Source organism: Rhincodon typus, chromosome 1 (genome assembly GCF_021869965.1).
Source record: "Rhincodon typus isolate 14 chromosome 1, sRhiTyp1.1, whole genome shotgun sequence".
Lineage (NCBI taxonomy): Eukaryota > Metazoa > Chordata > Chondrichthyes > Orectolobiformes > Rhincodontidae > Rhincodon > Rhincodon typus.
The window spans coordinates 69,911,844-69,929,706 of NC_063332.1; the positions used below are offsets into that span (position 1 = coordinate 69,911,844).

General features: G+C 42.4%; 1 protein-coding gene across 1 annotated transcript in view; it reads right to left on the reverse strand.

Moving 5' to 3' along the window:
• The window catches only part of pcm1 (pericentriolar material 1), a 152,121-nt gene extending 139,427 nt beyond the window's left edge, over positions 1–12,694 (reverse strand). The window contains exons 1-2 of the mRNA XM_048598181.1: positions 12,174–12,694; positions 11,290–11,394 (exon numbers count right to left, since the gene is read on the reverse strand). Coding sequence (XP_048454138.1) covers positions 11,290–11,385 — 96 coding nt within the window. The 5' untranslated portion in view covers positions 11,386–11,394; positions 12,174–12,694. The remainder of the gene's footprint in view (positions 1–11,289; positions 11,395–12,173) is intronic.
• Between the last annotated feature and the right edge of the window lie 5,169 nt (positions 12,695–17,863).

Here is a 17,863-nt window from a genome sequence, read left to right on the forward strand (position 1 = left end):
GCAAGGACAAGAATTCGTATCGATATTGCACATTTAATACGATTGAATTTCCAAGTGCATTTAGAACCTAGAACACAGAACAGTACAGCACAGTACAGGCCTTTCAGCCCACGGCGTTGTGCCGAACTTTTACCCTAAACCTAAGGTCTATCTAACCTCCACCGCTACTTTATACTATCATCCATATGCCTATCTAATCGCTGCTTAAATGCCCCTAATGAGGCCGACTCCACTACACTCTCCGGCAATGCATTCCACGGCCCTACCACTCTCTGAGTAAAGAACCTACCTCTGACGTCTCCCCTATATCTACCTCCACTCACTTTAAAACTATGCCCCCTTGTAATAGCTACCTCCATCCTCGGAAAAAGTCTCTGGCCGTCCACTCTATCTATACCTCTGACCATTTTGTACACCTCTATCAAGTCACCTCTCATCCTTCGTCGTTCTAAAGAGAAAAGCCCTAGCTCTCTCAACCTTTCCTTGTAAGACCATCCCTCCATTCCAGGCAACATCCTGGTAAATCTCCTCTGCACCTTTTCCAACGCTTCCACATCTTTCTTGTAATGAGGCGGCTTTCACTTGTCAGAGAATCAAATAAAAGGTGAGCCACATTCGGAAAAATGACAGATAATGAAACACTCGGTCAAAATCAGAGTTTTAAAAATGCATCTCCAAGGAAGACAGTCACATAGAAAGGAAGAAGTCAGAGTCAAAGCTGGACTGTCAAAATGGGTCAGCCGTGGACCAGAATAGAGCCATAAAGGCAATGTGATACTTTTTAAATTCATTCCTAAGAATGTGGGATTTACTGACTAGACCAGTCTTCACTGCAGATCCGCAATTCCCAAAGAGCAAGTGGTGGCAATCTATCATTTGAACCAATGCAGTCTACACAGTATCGGTACATCCACAGCGCTGTTACGGGGGAAATTTCACATGTGGTACCAGCTACATCAAGGAATGATGATACATATCCAGGCTGGTGTGGCTTGGAGGGAACATGCAGGGGTGGTGTTCCCATGCATCTGCTATCTTTTTACTCTAGATTGTAGAGGTTGCCGATGTGGAAGGTGCTGTCCAAATAGCCTTGGTGACTTGTAATCTTTGAAGATGGTGTGGTGCACACTTTTGGGGTGTCAGTTCGCTGAGTGACTAGTTTGTAATGCAGAGTGATGCCAACAGCATATGTTCAATTTCCACCCCAAGTTACCATGAAGGATTCTCCTTCTCAAACTCTCTCCTTGCCTGAAGCATGGTGACCCTCAGGTTAAACCACCACTAGTTGTCTCTCTCTAATGAGAAGCAACACTATGGTCTGATAAGACTATGGCGATTTTACCTTTGCACTTCTGCTCAGTCACTGATACTGGAGACAGTAACTGTTGGAATTGTTGCATGGGGTGCCAATCAAGCAGACTGTTTTGCCCTGAATAGTATGGAGACTCTTGAGTGTTGTTGGAGTTGCAATCTTTTAGTCAAATGGATGCTGTTCCATCACAATCCTGACGTTGACACATGATGGTGCACGAGCCTTGAGGAGTTATGATGTGAGTTATTTTCCACTGAATTCTGAGGCTCTGACCTGTACTTGTACCTTCAGTATTTAAAGAGCTGATCCAGCAGTTTCTTGATCAATAGCAAACCCTAGGCTGTTGAAACTGGGAGATTCAGCAATAATAATGCCATTGAATGTTAAAGGATGATGGCTGATTTTTCTCTCATCAGAGATGGTTATTATGCAATACTTATGTGGCAAAAATTACTTGCCACATAGAACAGTACAACACAGGAACAGACTCTTCAGGCAACCATGACACCATTCTAAACTAAATCCCAACTGCCTGCACGTGGCCCATATTCCTCTATTCTCCACCTGTGTCTGTTCAAGCGTCTCTTAATCGCTGCTACTACTCTGCTTCTACTACCTCCCCTGGCAATGTATTAAGCTACCACCCTCTGTGTTAAAAAAACACACTTTCCTCGCACAGCACCTTCAAACTTTTCCCCTATGCCACCTTGTGTTTGATATTTCCAATCCAGGAAAGAGACGCTAACTATCCATTCTTTCCATGCCTCTCAATTTTAGACACTTGAATCGGGTAGCCCCTCAGCCTCCAACGCACTAACTAAAACAACTCAAAACAAAAACAAAAAATGCTGGAAAAGCTCAGCAGGTTTGGCTGCATCTGTGGTAAGAAATCAGAGTTAACATTTCCGGTCCAGTGACCCTTCCTCAGAACTTAAACCCAAGCCTTAAATGAAAACAACAAGTCTGTCCAACTTCTCATCATAGCTAGTTCACTCTAATCCAGGCAACATCTTTGTAAACCTCTTTTGCATCCTCTCCAAAGCTTACATATTCTTCCAACAGGACAGTGACCAGAACTGCACAAAATAGTCCAAATATGGCCTAATTAAACTTTTATACAGCTACAACATGACTTGCCAACTTTTATACTCAATGCTCCGAACAATAAAGGCAAGCATGCCATACACCTTCTTTACCATTTAATCCACTTACTTGCCACATTCAGGGAGGTGTGGACTTGCACCCCAAGATCCCTCTCTATATCAATGCTCCTAAGGGTCCTGCCAGTTACCGTGTAATTTCCTCTTCCATTTGACCTCCCAAACTGCATCACTTCACAGTTGTCCAGATTAAAATCCATCTGCCATTTCTCCACCCAACTTTCCAACTATATCCTGCTGTATCTTTTGATATCCTCACTCAATGCCCACAACTCTACCACTTTTCATGCCATAGAGTCATACAGTACAGAAACAGACCTTTTGGTCCAACTTGTCAATGCCTGTGTTTTGCAGAGTATATCTGCAACTGAGGTGATTGAATGCCAATCATAATCTGCCTTTGTGCTAGGTGTGACTCCGGTATCAAGTTAACCCCTGACTGAGATTGACACCAGTGTGACTAAGGCTCCTTGATTCCACATTCGGAGAAAGGCTGAGATGTCAAGGGCAATCGCCAATGTTCCAGCAATATTTTTTCTTCTGCACAGACCTCAGAGGTCCACGCATGGCAGCAACATTCAGAACCAGAGTTTAAAACTGCAAAGTTTCAGCAAGCTGATCAGCATGCATGCACTCTTGCCAGCACCTCTAAGGCTTAGACAGAACATTGCCAGTTGGCTTCACTTCCCTTCTCGAGTTCAATGCTTTTGTCAGTGTTTGGGCCAGTGGTCAAGAAGTGAGCAGGCCTGTAACTTCTCCCGTTTCTGTTTGTAAGGAACCTATGTTTGTCTTCACTCATCTTTTTCTCTTCACTTACTTATAGGAGCTTTTAAATTCAATGCTTTTCCCTATAAGCTTACAGTCATACTTTATTTTCCTTCTCTTAATCAACCCCTTTGTCCTCCAGTGCTGAAATCTAAGCTCGGGTATTGCCACTATTTTTGGCAAATTTGTATTCCTTGGATCTAATATTATGCCTAATTTCCCTTTCTTAGCCATGGTTAGGCTACCTTTCTGGTTTTATTTTTGTGCCACAGAGGAATGAACAGTTGTTAAGGTCATCCATGTGTTTTTTAAATACTTGCCGTTGCCTATCCACCAAAAAACTTCCACAAAGATGGCAATGGAGTAGGGCTTCTGACCCTGGGGATTGTCTGCTTTTCCTTTTGTTTCTGTTGTTTTTATCCCCCTCTCTTTCCTCGTTTCTTGTTTTTTTTTGCTCTTTTATTTTACTTACTTCTTGTTGAAGAGCTCTCAGTCGTGACAACTGCATCAGCTGCGGCAAGTTAGCCCAGCGCAAACTCAAGTGGGGCCCTGCACAGCCTTATGGCAGAAGCACTGGAGGCAACTTTGGATTCCCAATGGCTTCTCAATCAATGAGGTAGTTCTAACACCAACTCATAGCTGATGTGGCAAAAGCGAGTTTGGGTTCCCAGCAGCATCTGCATCCAGCATAGATTCATGGAGGTAACACAGAGTTGAGTGTGGGCCTAGAACGAGGCCCAACTGCATTAGCAGCACTGGTGAAGCGGACCCGAAGCAGACCCATGGCAATGGCAGAGTCAAGTTTAGGCCAGTGCAGTACCCGGTGGTATCTGCATTGGCGAGGTCTAGTGAGGACTCAGTGACGAGGGCATTGGAGGTTGAGGGTGACCTTATACGGGTTTTTAAAATAGTCACGGGTATAAATGAGGTGAATGGTAGGTCTCTTTTCATTTGGGTGAGGGATTTCAGGATAGGGAACACATGTTTAAGGTGAGAGGAGAAAGATTTAAAAAGACACAAGGGGCAATTTTTTTTATTTTTACACTGCGTTGTTCATGTGTGGAATGAAATGATGGATGTGGGTACCTTTACAAGATTTAAAAGACATTTAGATAAATACATGAGTAAGAAATATTTGGAGGGATATGGTCCAACTGCAGGCAGGTGGGAGTAGTTTATTTTGGGATTATGAGCAGCATGGACTAGTCGGAACAAAGGGTCTGTTTCCATGTTGCATGACTCTATATTAAAGCAAGCAGCTGCAGAGATAGTGAACGCACCGGTAGTCTTCTTCCAAGAGTCCTTAAAATTGGCACTGGCAGTTTTGTCAAATTACAAAAGGGACCCAAAAAAAGCTAACAATAGGCCAGTAAGCTCAACATCTGCCACTGAAAAAACATAAAGTGGCTTTAGAAGGATTTGGACTGGCTTACTGAATGGCCAAGAACATGACAGTTGGAATAAAATGTGAAGTTATGCACTTTGGGCAGAGGAACAGATTGTTCACAGTATTTAGAAATGGTATGGGGTTGTAACGTGAAGATGTACAAAGGGACCCACGTGTCCTTGCTGATAAATCACCAAGATTAACTTGCAAAGGCAACAAGCCGGTAGCAAGGCTAACGAAATGTTAGCCTTTATTGCAAAACGATTTGAGTATTGGGTGCAGGGATAGTGAAGATTTGCTATAATTGTATGAGCTTGGTGAGACCATACCTGGAGTAACGTGCACAATTTTGGTCCCCTTATTCAGCAAAGATATTACTGTCACAGAGGGACTGAAACAAAGCTTCACCACACTTGTTCTTGGGATTTAGTGGGGCTGGTGGCAGGGGAGGTCGGGGGTTCAAGTAGACAGTCTAGACAAACAGCCTATATTCTACAGAAATTTGAATAATGAGAAGGTTTCCCATTAAAACCTACAAAATATTTGAAGGGCAATATAGGGCAGATGCAGGTAAGAGGCTTCAACCAGTTGGACAGTCGAGAAACAGAGCGTACAATTTAAAACTAAGGGGGATGCATTTAGGTCCAAGATTTGGTTTTATTCTTTTTTCAGAGGGTTGTGAACCTGTGGTATTCTCTATGGCAAATAACTGTGGAAGCTCAGTGTTTCAATAAGTTGATGGGAGAAATTGATAGAATGGAGTGCAGGGTTATGGGATGGGAGCTAAAAGACATTCAAGTGTTCGATTAGCCACAATTGTACTGAATGGTGGGGCAGGCTTGATGGGCCTATTCTTATGCTCCTATCTGAAGATTCTTGGAAAATTGCTACCATGTGCCCATTATCGCTAGAGTTAATTCCTGGGATTCTTTTTTCTCTCAAATGGTTGTAGTATGTGGAACTCTCTCCCTCAGAGAGAGGTGGAAGATTGGATCACTCAATACTTTTAAAGCATAAATAGACCGATCTTGACTCACAAGGGAGTCAAAGATTGTGTGGTTTGGCAGGAAAGTGAAGTGGAGGCCACAATCAAATCAGCCATAATCTTCTCAAATGACGGAGACTGCAGAAGCAAATGGTTATTCTTGTTCCTTATTTGTATGGGGACAGGGGTGAGGATGAACAGGTTTTCATGAGAGTTAAGGCATTAATTGAAAAGATATGAATGGCCCAAAGTTTATGATACATTTAATATGGAGATCTGGTAAGCACGCATTAGAATCATCAAGTTTGGAGGTTTCAAGCAAATGCAAAGATATCCTTGGTCTCTCTACCAAGAAACATTATGACTGGTTTGATGAAAACAACTAAAGGGTACAGGATATAATCAAACCTAAATGCAATACTTCTGCAAATTGAAATCTCACTACACTCCATAGCAGCAATCCATCGAGAGGATGAAGGTACAGCATAAAATTTACCACAAAGAGAACAACTGAAGAGTACAAAGAGTACACACAGGTTCTCAATAAGATGCGTGGTTTCTTCAGTGCTATGAAAATGATCTATGGCCCAAGTACTTAATGACTTAACCCAGTGAAAGCCATATATAGGGAATGTCTTCATCAAGTTTAGGAAGGCAGTCAATGTTGACTGGAGAAAACATTCTGAAAAACACTAACAGAGACTAGTCTTTTTGACTGAATGCCCTAATTACCCCAAATTGGAGTCTTCTTTTTGTCTGAAGCAGGGAAGATTATTGCAAGGATTCTTCTCATTTATCTACCCCAGTAGCCAAAAAGTGACAGCATAATTTTCATATACAGGAGCACCAAAAACATGTGCTTCACTGCACAGCAAGTAAGAAAAATGCACACAACAGCACTAATAGCTCTACATTACTCAACCTTACCAAAGCCTTAGACAGTCAAGCATGTAGACTCAAAGTTGGCTGCCTTCAGACATTTGTCACGATGTTCCAGCAACTCCATGATGGCATGCAAGCTGTAACCCCAACCAAAGACACCACCACAAACCCTACCTTGTGCAGACTTTTTTGGGAGTGGGGGGTGGGGGGAGGTGTCAAACAAGTCTTTGACATCACAGCATCCTTGTTCTCCATTATCCTTGCTGAAATACAGCCTCTCTCCTCCAGCAAATTACTACAAGTATGGAGATAACTCATTTAAATTACCCAGGGACAAGAAACTTAACAATCTGCACCATCTTCAATCCAGAATCACTCAAATTCAATCACTGAGCTTCACTACACAAATTATGCTTGCGTGCATTAATTCATACAAACAAGGAACAAGAATAAGCCACTCGCTCTTGATGGCTGATCTGACTTCAACCTCAACTCTACATTGCCATATATCTCCATAAATATTCTGACTCCTTGATAATCAAGAATTTATCTACCTCTACTTTAAAAATATTTAAAGCTGTTGCTTCCACTGCCTTTTGAGGAAGGAAATTCCAAAGTCTTTTATCCTTCTGAGCAAAAAAATGTTTCTTTACCTTTGTCTTGAATGAAGTAGCTCTTATTTTCAAACAATGACAGTTTCTATGTCAGAAACTGTTCCAGATCACTTTTTCTGAAGTTCTGAACTTCTGAAGTTTTCCGAAGAAGGGTCTAGGCCTGAAACGTCAGCCTTCCTGCTCCTCTGATGCTGCTTGGCCTGCTGTGTTCATCCAGCTCTACACCTTGTTATCTCAGATTCTCCAGCATCTGCAGTTCCTACTATCCCAGATCACTCTTGACTGCTCAGCCAGAGTACATGCAAAACAGGCTTTTCACAAAACATCTGGAATAGAAAGGTTCAATTGCAACCAGCTTGCGCAGGACGACACTTTCCTGAAAACCAACTGAGACCTTACTCTATGTTTATATAATTCCTCCTGTTTCTGAGCTACTCATCTCTGTCAACATTAGCTAACGCTGCAAAGTAATGCCCATTCCACAGGGCGTAGTTTAAACTTTCCCCAGTAATGAGAGCTATACATTCCTGCAAGACCAAACTCTGAAAGATGAAGCCCATCCATCTTGCATTGGTCAATTCTAGCTCAGAATTTTAACAAGGCCTGAAGAATTTGAACACTTTCCTGACTGTACAATTTCTCTAGCCATGTGTTAACCCATTTCACCCTTCAATTTCTGAAGTCTTCAGTTACTACCACATGGCACCATAGCGTAATCCAGATTGTTATCTAGGAGGTTCCATTTTTACAATTCTTCCCCACTTTCCAAAACTCCTGAATGAAGAATCTCACCAAAAAGGGCTGTACAGATACACAGAGAGATTTGGTGAGCTGAAGAAACGGTTATGTAGAAAGAATTCCAGTTATTTTCTGTACTAGCTCAAGTTCAGGAATAAATGAATTGACACCTCAAGTTAATTGCAAATTGTGTCATTATTTCTATTCGTCAACAAGATGGTAACAACTGCACACATATCACCATAACCAATTTGCATTTAGAAAGTTAATCAATACAAACTGGCACTACATTGTTGAAAATGAACTCAACAGTTGATCAGAGACAAAAATGTAACAAGAAAGAACAACTGGAAGAAAAAGTACAATATAAATTGAGATATCATATGACATCATGCACAAGCCTGATTTTGTTTAAGACAATATAGATGTTCCTGGAAACTGCTCACTATCCCCTGGTCAAAATATACCAGATATGAAAAAAAAATGCAAGTTGTATATTGCTGTAATTTGATCTAACCGGGCTTTGTATTTTGTTTCAATTGAAACAAGCACGTAATATTGCAGGTAAATCGCAATAATTGAAGGTAAATAAACCAAACAACACATTTAAAAACTTCAAAACATACAGTGAAAATACAATCAAACAATACATTCATGTACCCAAACACCAGAGTGAATCCCCTTGTCTATAAGGATTTGACTGATCTGTGGCTTCAATTACCTGTCTTGGGAATCTGATAACCTCTCCCTGAAGCCTTCGCACAACCAAGCTTAGACTTTCTCAGATTCAAACAATCTTTAAGGGTTTTAACCAAAAGCATCTGGTCTGAAACTTTTATACCGAATTACCCTCATTAAGGTAAACACTTTCTTACCAATCCCAAACAACCGTCTTTCCTCAGGAATAACTACTTACACATCTAGTCTTGGTCAACACTTCCTCAAACTTCCAAATTGAAACTAAAATGATTTTCTTTGAACTACAGCTATTTCCCAGAGTCAAGTGGGGGTGGAAAAAAAAAATCAATCCCTGACCTTGTAAAGTGAAATTGTAACATTCAACTGCTAACTTTGAGAAGTTTTAAATGAGTGAACAATGACAAAAATTCCCATTAGCCTCCGTGAACACTGTCAGACTGAAAAAAAATCACTATGACCACAGAAATATCTACAATTTGATCATAAAACTACTTCACACACCTGGCATAAAGGATGACATGTAGTTGTTGGATGTCAGAATCTCAGCTCCAGGACATCTCCGCAGGATTTCCTCAGGGTAGTGTCCTAGGCCGAACTGTCTTCAGCTGATGGATCAATGATCTTCCCTCCATCATAAGGTCAGAAGTGGGGACAGTCGCTGATGCTTGCACAACATTCAGCACGTTTGCGAATCCTCAGATACTGAAGCAGTCTATGCCCAAACACAGCAAGACCTAACTAAACACATCCAAGTTTGGGCTAACTAGGGTGTCACGAATATTATTATCCATAAGCATCAAGCAATGACCATCTCCAATATGAGAAAATCTAACCATTGTCCCTTTAAATATAACTGCCTGATCATCAATGAATCCCCCACTACCGACATCCTGGGGGTTACCATTGACCAGAAACTGAAGTGAATTAGTCACATTAAAACTTGATCTGATCTGATTTATTATTGTCGTATGTACCTAGATACTGTGAAAAGCTTTGTTTTGCGTGCAGTACAGGCGGATCATACCATACGAAGTGTATTTGAGTAATAGAACAGAGTGAGGAATACAATGTTACCATTGCAGAGAAGGGGCACAAAGAGTGAGATCAATGTTAAATTTAATAACAGTGGGGAAGAAGCTGTTCTTGAACCGATTGGTACATGTGTTTAAGCTTTTGTATCGCCTGCCTGATGGAAGAGGTTGGAAGACATTATAACCGGGATGGAAGGAGTCTTTGATTATGTTGGCAGCCTTCCCAAGGCACGGAGAAGTATAGATGGAGTCAATGGATGGAAGGTTGTCTTGCATGATGGACCGGGCTGCGTTCACAACTCTCGTTAGTTTCTTACAGTCCTGGGAACAGCAATTGCCATACCCAGCTGTGCTGCATCTGGACAGAATGCTTTCAATGGTGCATTTATAAAAATTGGTAAGAGTCTTTACAGAGGTGCCAAATTTCCTTAGCCTCCTGAGGAAGTTAGAGCCATTGTTGTGTTTTCTTCACCATCGCATCACATTGGTCAACCAGGACAGATTGTTGGTGATCATCACGACAAGGAACTTGACAGTCTCGACCATCTCCACCTTAGCACCATTGATGTTGACAGGGGCGATCCCTGCACCTTGCTCCCTTAAGTCAATGACCAGCTCTTTCGTTTTGCTGGCTTGGAGGGAGAGATTGTTATCTTTACACCACGCCAGCAAGCACTCTCTCTCCTTCCTGTATTCTGTCACGTTATTGAGATCCGACCTACAACAGCGATGTCAGTGAACTACTGTAGCAGCAAGAGCAGGTCAAAGGCAAGGAATCCTGCAGCGAGTAACCCACCTCCTAAATCCCAAAACCTGTCCATCATCTACAAGATACAAGTCAGGAATGTGATCGAAAGAATACTCCCCATTTGCCTGGATAAATGCAGCTCCAACAACATTCAAGAAGCTCAACATCAACCAGGACAAAACAACTTTGTTTCACAACACATGCACGAATAAAGCTCAGTAACAGTAGGTACCTTCTTCAAGATGCACTGTAGAAATTCACCAAAGCTCCTTAAACAGCACTTTCCAAACTCACAAACACTACTATCTAGAAGGACAAAGGCACAAGTACACAAGAACACCATCACCTGCAAGTTCCTTTCCAAGACACTCCCTGTCCTGACTTGAAAATTTCTCATTCTTCCTTCAGTGTTGCTGGGTCAAAATCCTACAGCAGCATAGTAGATATCACCTAGACCAAAAGGACTGCAGTGATTCAAGGCAGCAGTTCACCATCACCTTCTGAAGGGCAACTCGGGGTGGCCAATAAATGCTTACTTAGCCAGACTTGGCCACATCACACCAGTGAAGTTTTAAAAACCTATATGCCACTTGTTCAAAACTTAAATATCCAAAATAAACATTAATATATTCATAAATCACATATCTTACATCAGAATATCACAAAGTTATCCAGTCAACTCGTCTCGAGAGCATCAGTAATTCCTATGGCTCCTTACTATCTGTTCACCAGTTTTGTCAGTGTTTTGAAATCACAAAGGAAGAAAATGGAATAAACAAACTGATTGATTATGTCAAAAGCAGGCTGCCTTATATTTGACTTTTGACAAATTTGCCTGCACTTCACACCCAAGAAAAAAATTCCCAACAATGAATTTCTACCATAATATATCATCCCGTTGATATCATCAATTTAGTAGTAACATAATTTCTTGGAACCTTAACTCGACTGGAATAATTTTGTCTTACCCGGTTATTAAGCTGATCATCCAGACTTCCATTATTCACAGCACAGTTATGATCTTCAATATTTTCCTCGAACAAAGGATCACCACCAGTTGCCATCTTCAATTACTAGAAACAAGAGAGTTGGTATATTTTTTATTGTAACATTTGAAGATCAAACTGTCTATTTTGACACTTAAGTAAAAAGCATTTAATCAAAAATGCCCTGTAACGTAGTACACCATTTAATGCCTCCTCTATTGGCTTCAATTGTGGCTAAATTGCTGCACCCTTGCCTGAATCAGAAGATTGTATGCTGAAGTCCAATCCAGACTTCGGGACCAAATCTAGCACAACAAAAGGAGTGGTGCCTTCTCATAGGCATTAAACTGTGGCTTTGTATCTCTTTCAGGTAGACATAATATATTACAATGCAGTCATTATACAAGAGAAAAGTTTATTTCTCATTCAACAGCAAAAACGTCTAACACACAAAAACAGAAATTATTGGAGAAACACAGCAGGTTTGGCACCATCCATAGAGAGAAAAGAGCATTAATGCTTTGAGGTTATACACTAAATGGGTATTTGTTAGTTTACCACACTACTGTTTATCAGACTTTACAGTTTGTAAATTGGCTGCCAACCTGCCTGAATAACAAGCTCTGAATACTTTGAATGATGCTCATGTGCTTCAAGGCATCCTGAGATAGTTAAAGGTGCTATCATTCTCCTCATTTCCATCGCAAAATCTGCTCATGCAGGGATCGCGTTGGGAAACGTCTGACAACCAGAGGTGGATAAAAAATTTACAACCAACTAACTAGAAACAAGCAACTTCATGTTTTTTTTGCAAGTTTGGCAGCTGAAGAAACAAAAACACGAGATTCCGGATAACACCTCCTCACCTTGCGTCTCCTTCCCTGCTGAAACAGCTAACTTGCCAACCGAAAGATAAAGAAAACCGTGGAACTCGATCTTCAAAACCGGGATAAATTTTGAAACAGAAAGGTGTGGGGGGTGGGAAGGAGCTAAGAATTTATATCCACGAGTTGTCCGATGCAGATCAATCGGGGTGGTGAGAATTGCGGCAGGTCGGTGGGCCCGTCACCCCGGGCAACGGGGAGCCCCAGGGCGAAGCGGAGGCCTTGAAACGACGAGGCGATCCGCACCGGGAGCGGGAGCGGCAGCGGCAGCTGCAGCTGCAGGAGCACGAACTCTTCCCCACTCCCCGCCGGCCCAACTCGCAGTCCGCTTCTCACCCACCTCTCCCGGGGAAGCGGCTCCCTGTCCCTGGTTCTGGAAAGGGGAAAGGCCGGGCTCAGTAACGGATCGTCACCCCGCGCCTCGCGGGCTCGAGCGCGCTCTCCCGCCAAACCCCCTCCCCCACGAGCGCCGCCGCAGCCGTTACCGAAACCATAGAGATGGGGCCGGAAGTGACGCACGCGCAGGACAACAACAACAACAGCAGCAACCAACCTGAGCAAGAACGGGTCCGCCGCCACTTCCGCTTCCGGGTAAATAGATCGTAATCTATTCTGACCGCCCGGCAAAGTCAAATATTTCAACAAAACTGCAGAAAGTAACTTCAGTGTGAATTGTGGTAGAGGCACGTGTAACTGTACACTGTGTCGACGATTTCAAAGAAGGCCTGCTCACTGACCTTTGCTTTTCAAGTCAACGTGATTTCGTGACAGGGAAACTGAGGACCAACTGTCCTTTATTTTCAGGCATTTCCTTTGATTTTGAATGTCTTCCAAGGAGGCCTTTTGCTCCTTATTTCTAGGCAACACATCCGCCAAGACAAAGAGCCGGGGAGTATCCTGCCTCTGACTGGTTGTATCTTTTCGTGAGCATGCGAGCGGCGATCACAACATCCGTCCGCACCCACCCAACTCTCAGCACCGCTGGCAGCTCTTCCCCCTGCTCTATGCCCACCAGAACATATTGTCTGACAGACCAAGCGTTCCTAAAGTCATAAGGGTTAAGTTGATTATAAGGTCGAAAAAGGAATTCCTTACCCCACAGAGTTGTGGACAGTAGATCACTAGGAAATCTGATCGGCACAGATGAGTTGGGCTGAAGGGTCTGTTTTTGTTCTGACTATATGATTCTAAATAGTTCGAGGAGGTAGATGGATTTTTGAAAGATCAAAGGTTGTGGCCTGGAGGAGATCAGACATGATCTTGTTGAATGGCAGGCCAGACTTGGGAGGTTGAATGGTCTGCTCCTGCTCCTATTTAGGTTGTTACTTTCTTAAGGCTCGGGGGTTGTTGCAGTCAAGATCATCATCTAATCCCAGTTCTGCTCTGAAATCCCTATTCTGTCACACGCAGAAGTAATTATCTCAGTCCCTAAAGTCATCATGTTTCCCAAACCACCAAAAATGGTGGTGCCCCAATCTTACAAATGGTGGCCAGGATCACCACCTTAAAAGTCCAGAATGTTTTGTACACAAAATAGGCAAGGGCATTGGAATATGAATGTGTAGGAGATTGCTGATCTGATATTTGAAATTTTTGGGCATGGAAGAAAAGTTCACCATATTTCATCTAAGCAAGAATGTCTAACATTGACTGGAAATTCCCCCAGCCCAGATATGCCTCAATTTACCTTGATGAGATTTTTTTTTCTCAGTATAAAACTTGCTTTAAGAAGGAAGATTTGTAATCAAACTGTGGACATCATCTCAAAGACTAAGCTGTTTTTCATTGAAGCCAGAATTCAAAGCCTCATTCAGCCTCATAGCTCATCTTCAGCAATCAACCACAGTCTCTCTGTTGAGACCACACACATTCCATCAGGTACAAGGGACTTATCAGTCCCTGGCTCCATTAGTTTCCTGAACAATTTTTCTCTCATGATCATTATTATTTTATTTCCTCTCCTTTTGGCCTTGATTATTTTGTAATTTTGGAATGCTATTAGAGTCTTTTACTATGAAGACACATGCAACATATTCATTGAACTCCTCTGCCATTTCCTGGTTTCCTATTATTATTTCTCCAGCATTGTTGTCTAAGGGGCCTACGTTAACTTTAGCCTCTGTCTTCCTTTTTATATATTTAAAAAAGCTCTTGCTGTCTGGATCTTGATACTACTTGAAATTTTACCTTTGTTTTGGTTGTCATTTGTTGATCTATAAATCTTTGTCAGTGTTCTGGCTTACCAGGAATCTTTGCCACATTGGATGCTTTTTCTTTCAATTTGATGCTATCCTTAACTCATTAACCATGGTTGGCTTATCAACTTTCTAGAGTCATTCTTCTATACACATGGACAGGCATGCAGGCATGTGCGCACACACACACAGTTTCAACATCTTTGTATAAACACAACTCATTATGAGTTCCAAAAGCTTGTTTTTATAAATCCAGCAAATTCTTCCACAGTCCTTCAGTTAAAGATGTCCTTTTCCAATTTTGGTCCACAATCCAACATAAAGAAAAATAAAAATAAGTCATCTTTATAGTAGCAGAATCAGTACGAATAAAACAACATCACTTAAGCTCAGAAAAATAATCTCAAGAGGAGATCCCATGGACTCTTCAACCAGTGTATGCAATATTAATTTACCCAGGCCCCTTAGCATGTATCAGGAAAGGACTACACAGCGTGAGTCTGCAGTCAGTGAATCAGGTCACAATTTTATTTAAAGATAACAAAGGTGAAGAGTTAAATTTTACACTTTTAACAAATCTGTTGTTTACTAACCGATTCTTTACGAACTTAAAATACTTCCCATATATTTGTAACTTTGCTGGTCTGATGAATTATCCAGAGGGAGACAGCGAGAACTGCAGATGCTGGAGTCAAAGATAACACAGTGTGGAGCTGAAGGAACACAGCAGGTCAAGCAGCATCAGATGCACAGGAAAGCTGATGTTTCAGGCCTGGACCCTTCATGGACACAGTGGCTCAGTGGTTAGCATTGCTGTCTCAAAGCACCAGGAACCCGGGTTTGATCCCAGCCTCGGGTGACTGTCTGTGTGGAGTTTGCACATTCTCCCTGTGTCTACATGGGTTTCCTCCAGGTGCTCCAGTTTCCTCCCACAGTCCAATGATGTGCAGATTAGGTGGATTGGCCATGCTAAATTGCCCATAGTGCCCAGGGATGTTTAGGTTATGTGGGTTAGACTTGGGAAATGCAGAGGTAGGGGAATGGGTCTGGGTGGGATGCTCTTTGGAGGGGTGATGTGGACTTGCTGGGCTGAATGACCTATTTCCACACTGTATGGATTCTATGATGATATGCAAAGGTGCTTATTCTCATTTGAAAATTCAAAAAGTATTTAGGATAAAAACAACATGCTTAGCATTTAAATTGCAAGTCTGTTGTGGCTTAGACTTGGATATGCCTGTACTCGGGTTCTACATCTCATTCCCATTCAAACCATCTCAGGAGGGTTTACTTAGGGTGGGGAGCATTATTGTTCTTAATTTTTTAGGTTTCAAGTCCTTGCTGCTGAAGTGAAAATACTATGGACAGTCTTCAACAGGTGCCAATTTCATAATTAAAAGAAAAATTTCAGTGGGTTCTTTTGGGCTGGGCAAGTGGTTTATATTTTAGTTTTTCAGATCCCTGAATCCTGAAGTTCCAGTTCAGCTACTTAAAAGTAATTCTCCATGATCTGAAGTATCTTTGTACAACAACATATCTGTAAACTGCTACTGTTGTGTGAGCATAATGTGTATGAATGAGATAGTGTTGGCATTTTGTATCTTGTGCTTATGAGGCTGTCATTTTAGCATTCTGCTCACCACGTACTGTAGAATTTTTGTATGAAGAGGTTGTGCTGTGTTGGGGTGTTTGTTTCTGTTCAATTTTAGGACGTGTATCACAAAACATCATAATACAATCAATGGACTACATAGATGTTTCATCATGGGTTGGTGATAGCTGGCTTATTAAAAGGGTCTGCATTTTAGGATTTGGGATTTTTCAGGTTCTCCAAGGCAGATTGTTTGAATACTCCTCTGATGCTACCCTTCCTCAGAACGGTCACTAGACCCGAAATGTTAAATCTAATTTTTTTCTTCACAGATGCTGCCAGACCTGCTGAGCTTTACCAGCAATTTCTGTTTTTGTTCCTGATTTACAGCATCTGCAGTTCTTTTGGTTTTTATTTTGCTGAGGGAAGGTCCTGTCCTGGATTAGCGATGAACAGCTCAAATGTTTGTTCCAGGTGTTAACCCACAAGAACATCTCCAGCTGTCAGTTGCGGCATCTCACCAAGGTGTGGTATAATGTCCACTGCAAGAACACTCTTGGCGAGGCATTGGACTTGGTGCTAGGGATTCCAGTTATCCCAAGTGACAAAGTTGGGTTGAGCTCCTTTGAAGTTGAAAATATTGGAATTATAAAAAAAGGTATTTGGATGGGTTGCCATGATACCCTCCCGAATGCTGTGGTAAGACAGGGACTTTAATAGGGACCACTTTAAGTTAATGTGAACAAACAGACCATATCATCATCTGTCCGTACCCTGGGTATCCTAATAACACGCTCTCTGTGGTTTTAAAACAAACAGTGATTTAAACAGTCCTCTTGAATCTCAGAGTCTGAGGACTGATGTCATATGGGCCTCATACAGGGGGAAGGGAGAATACTGTGTAACAACTTCACTTGATAGCTGTCAGTATGGGGATTCCACCTGCAACACCATATATATCACCTTTTGTTTCAACCCCACATTCCTGGACGTATAGGCTTAATAGAGTTAATTGACATACATCAGAGACCAGTGACTCTCATCAATACTACTGATGAACTGAGAGATTCCCTCTGGAAATTCTTTGAGAAATATGACACAGGGATAAAACTCCCACCAGAGGAGCTGAATGAGCCTCAAACACAATTAACAAGTGCCCAGAGATAGTAAGAACTGCTGACGCTGGAATCAGATAACACTGGGAAAGGGCAGGTGGGGATGGCGATAAGTGAGTGCAGGTAGGCAGTGATTGGGATTGGTCAATAAGGTGGGAGGAGCGGATAGTTGGGAGAGAAGACAGACAGATCAAGGAGGCGGGGATAAGAGGGAGGGGTAATCATGGGATGAGGCCAGGATGGGGAGATTTTGAAACTAGTAAAGTCCACATTGAGACCATTGGGTTGTAGGCTTCCAAGGTGGAATATGAGGAGCTGCTCCTCCAGTTTCTGGGTGGCATCGTCGTGACACTGGAGGAGGCCCAGGATGGACATGTCATCCAGGGAGTGGGAGGGGGAGTTGAAGTGGTTCGCGACTGGAAGGTGTTGTCGTTTGTCACGAACCAAGCGTTGGTGCTCTACAAAGTGGTCTCTGAGCCTCCACTTGGTCTCACCGATGTAGAGGAGGCCACCTCCTCCTATAGCCCCTTCGATCATGAGCCCACCCTGAACACCAAAACATCATCTCCCAGACCATCTATAACCTCATCACCTTGGGTGACCTCCCGCCCACAGCCTCCAACCTCATTGTTCCCCAACCCCGCACTGCCCGATTCTATCTCCTTCCCAAAATCCACAAATCCGACTGCCCCAGCCGACCCATTGTCTCTGCCTGTCTCCTGCCTTCCCCACCCCCACTGCTCCTCTCTCTGTTTATTTCAGAGCTCCCTT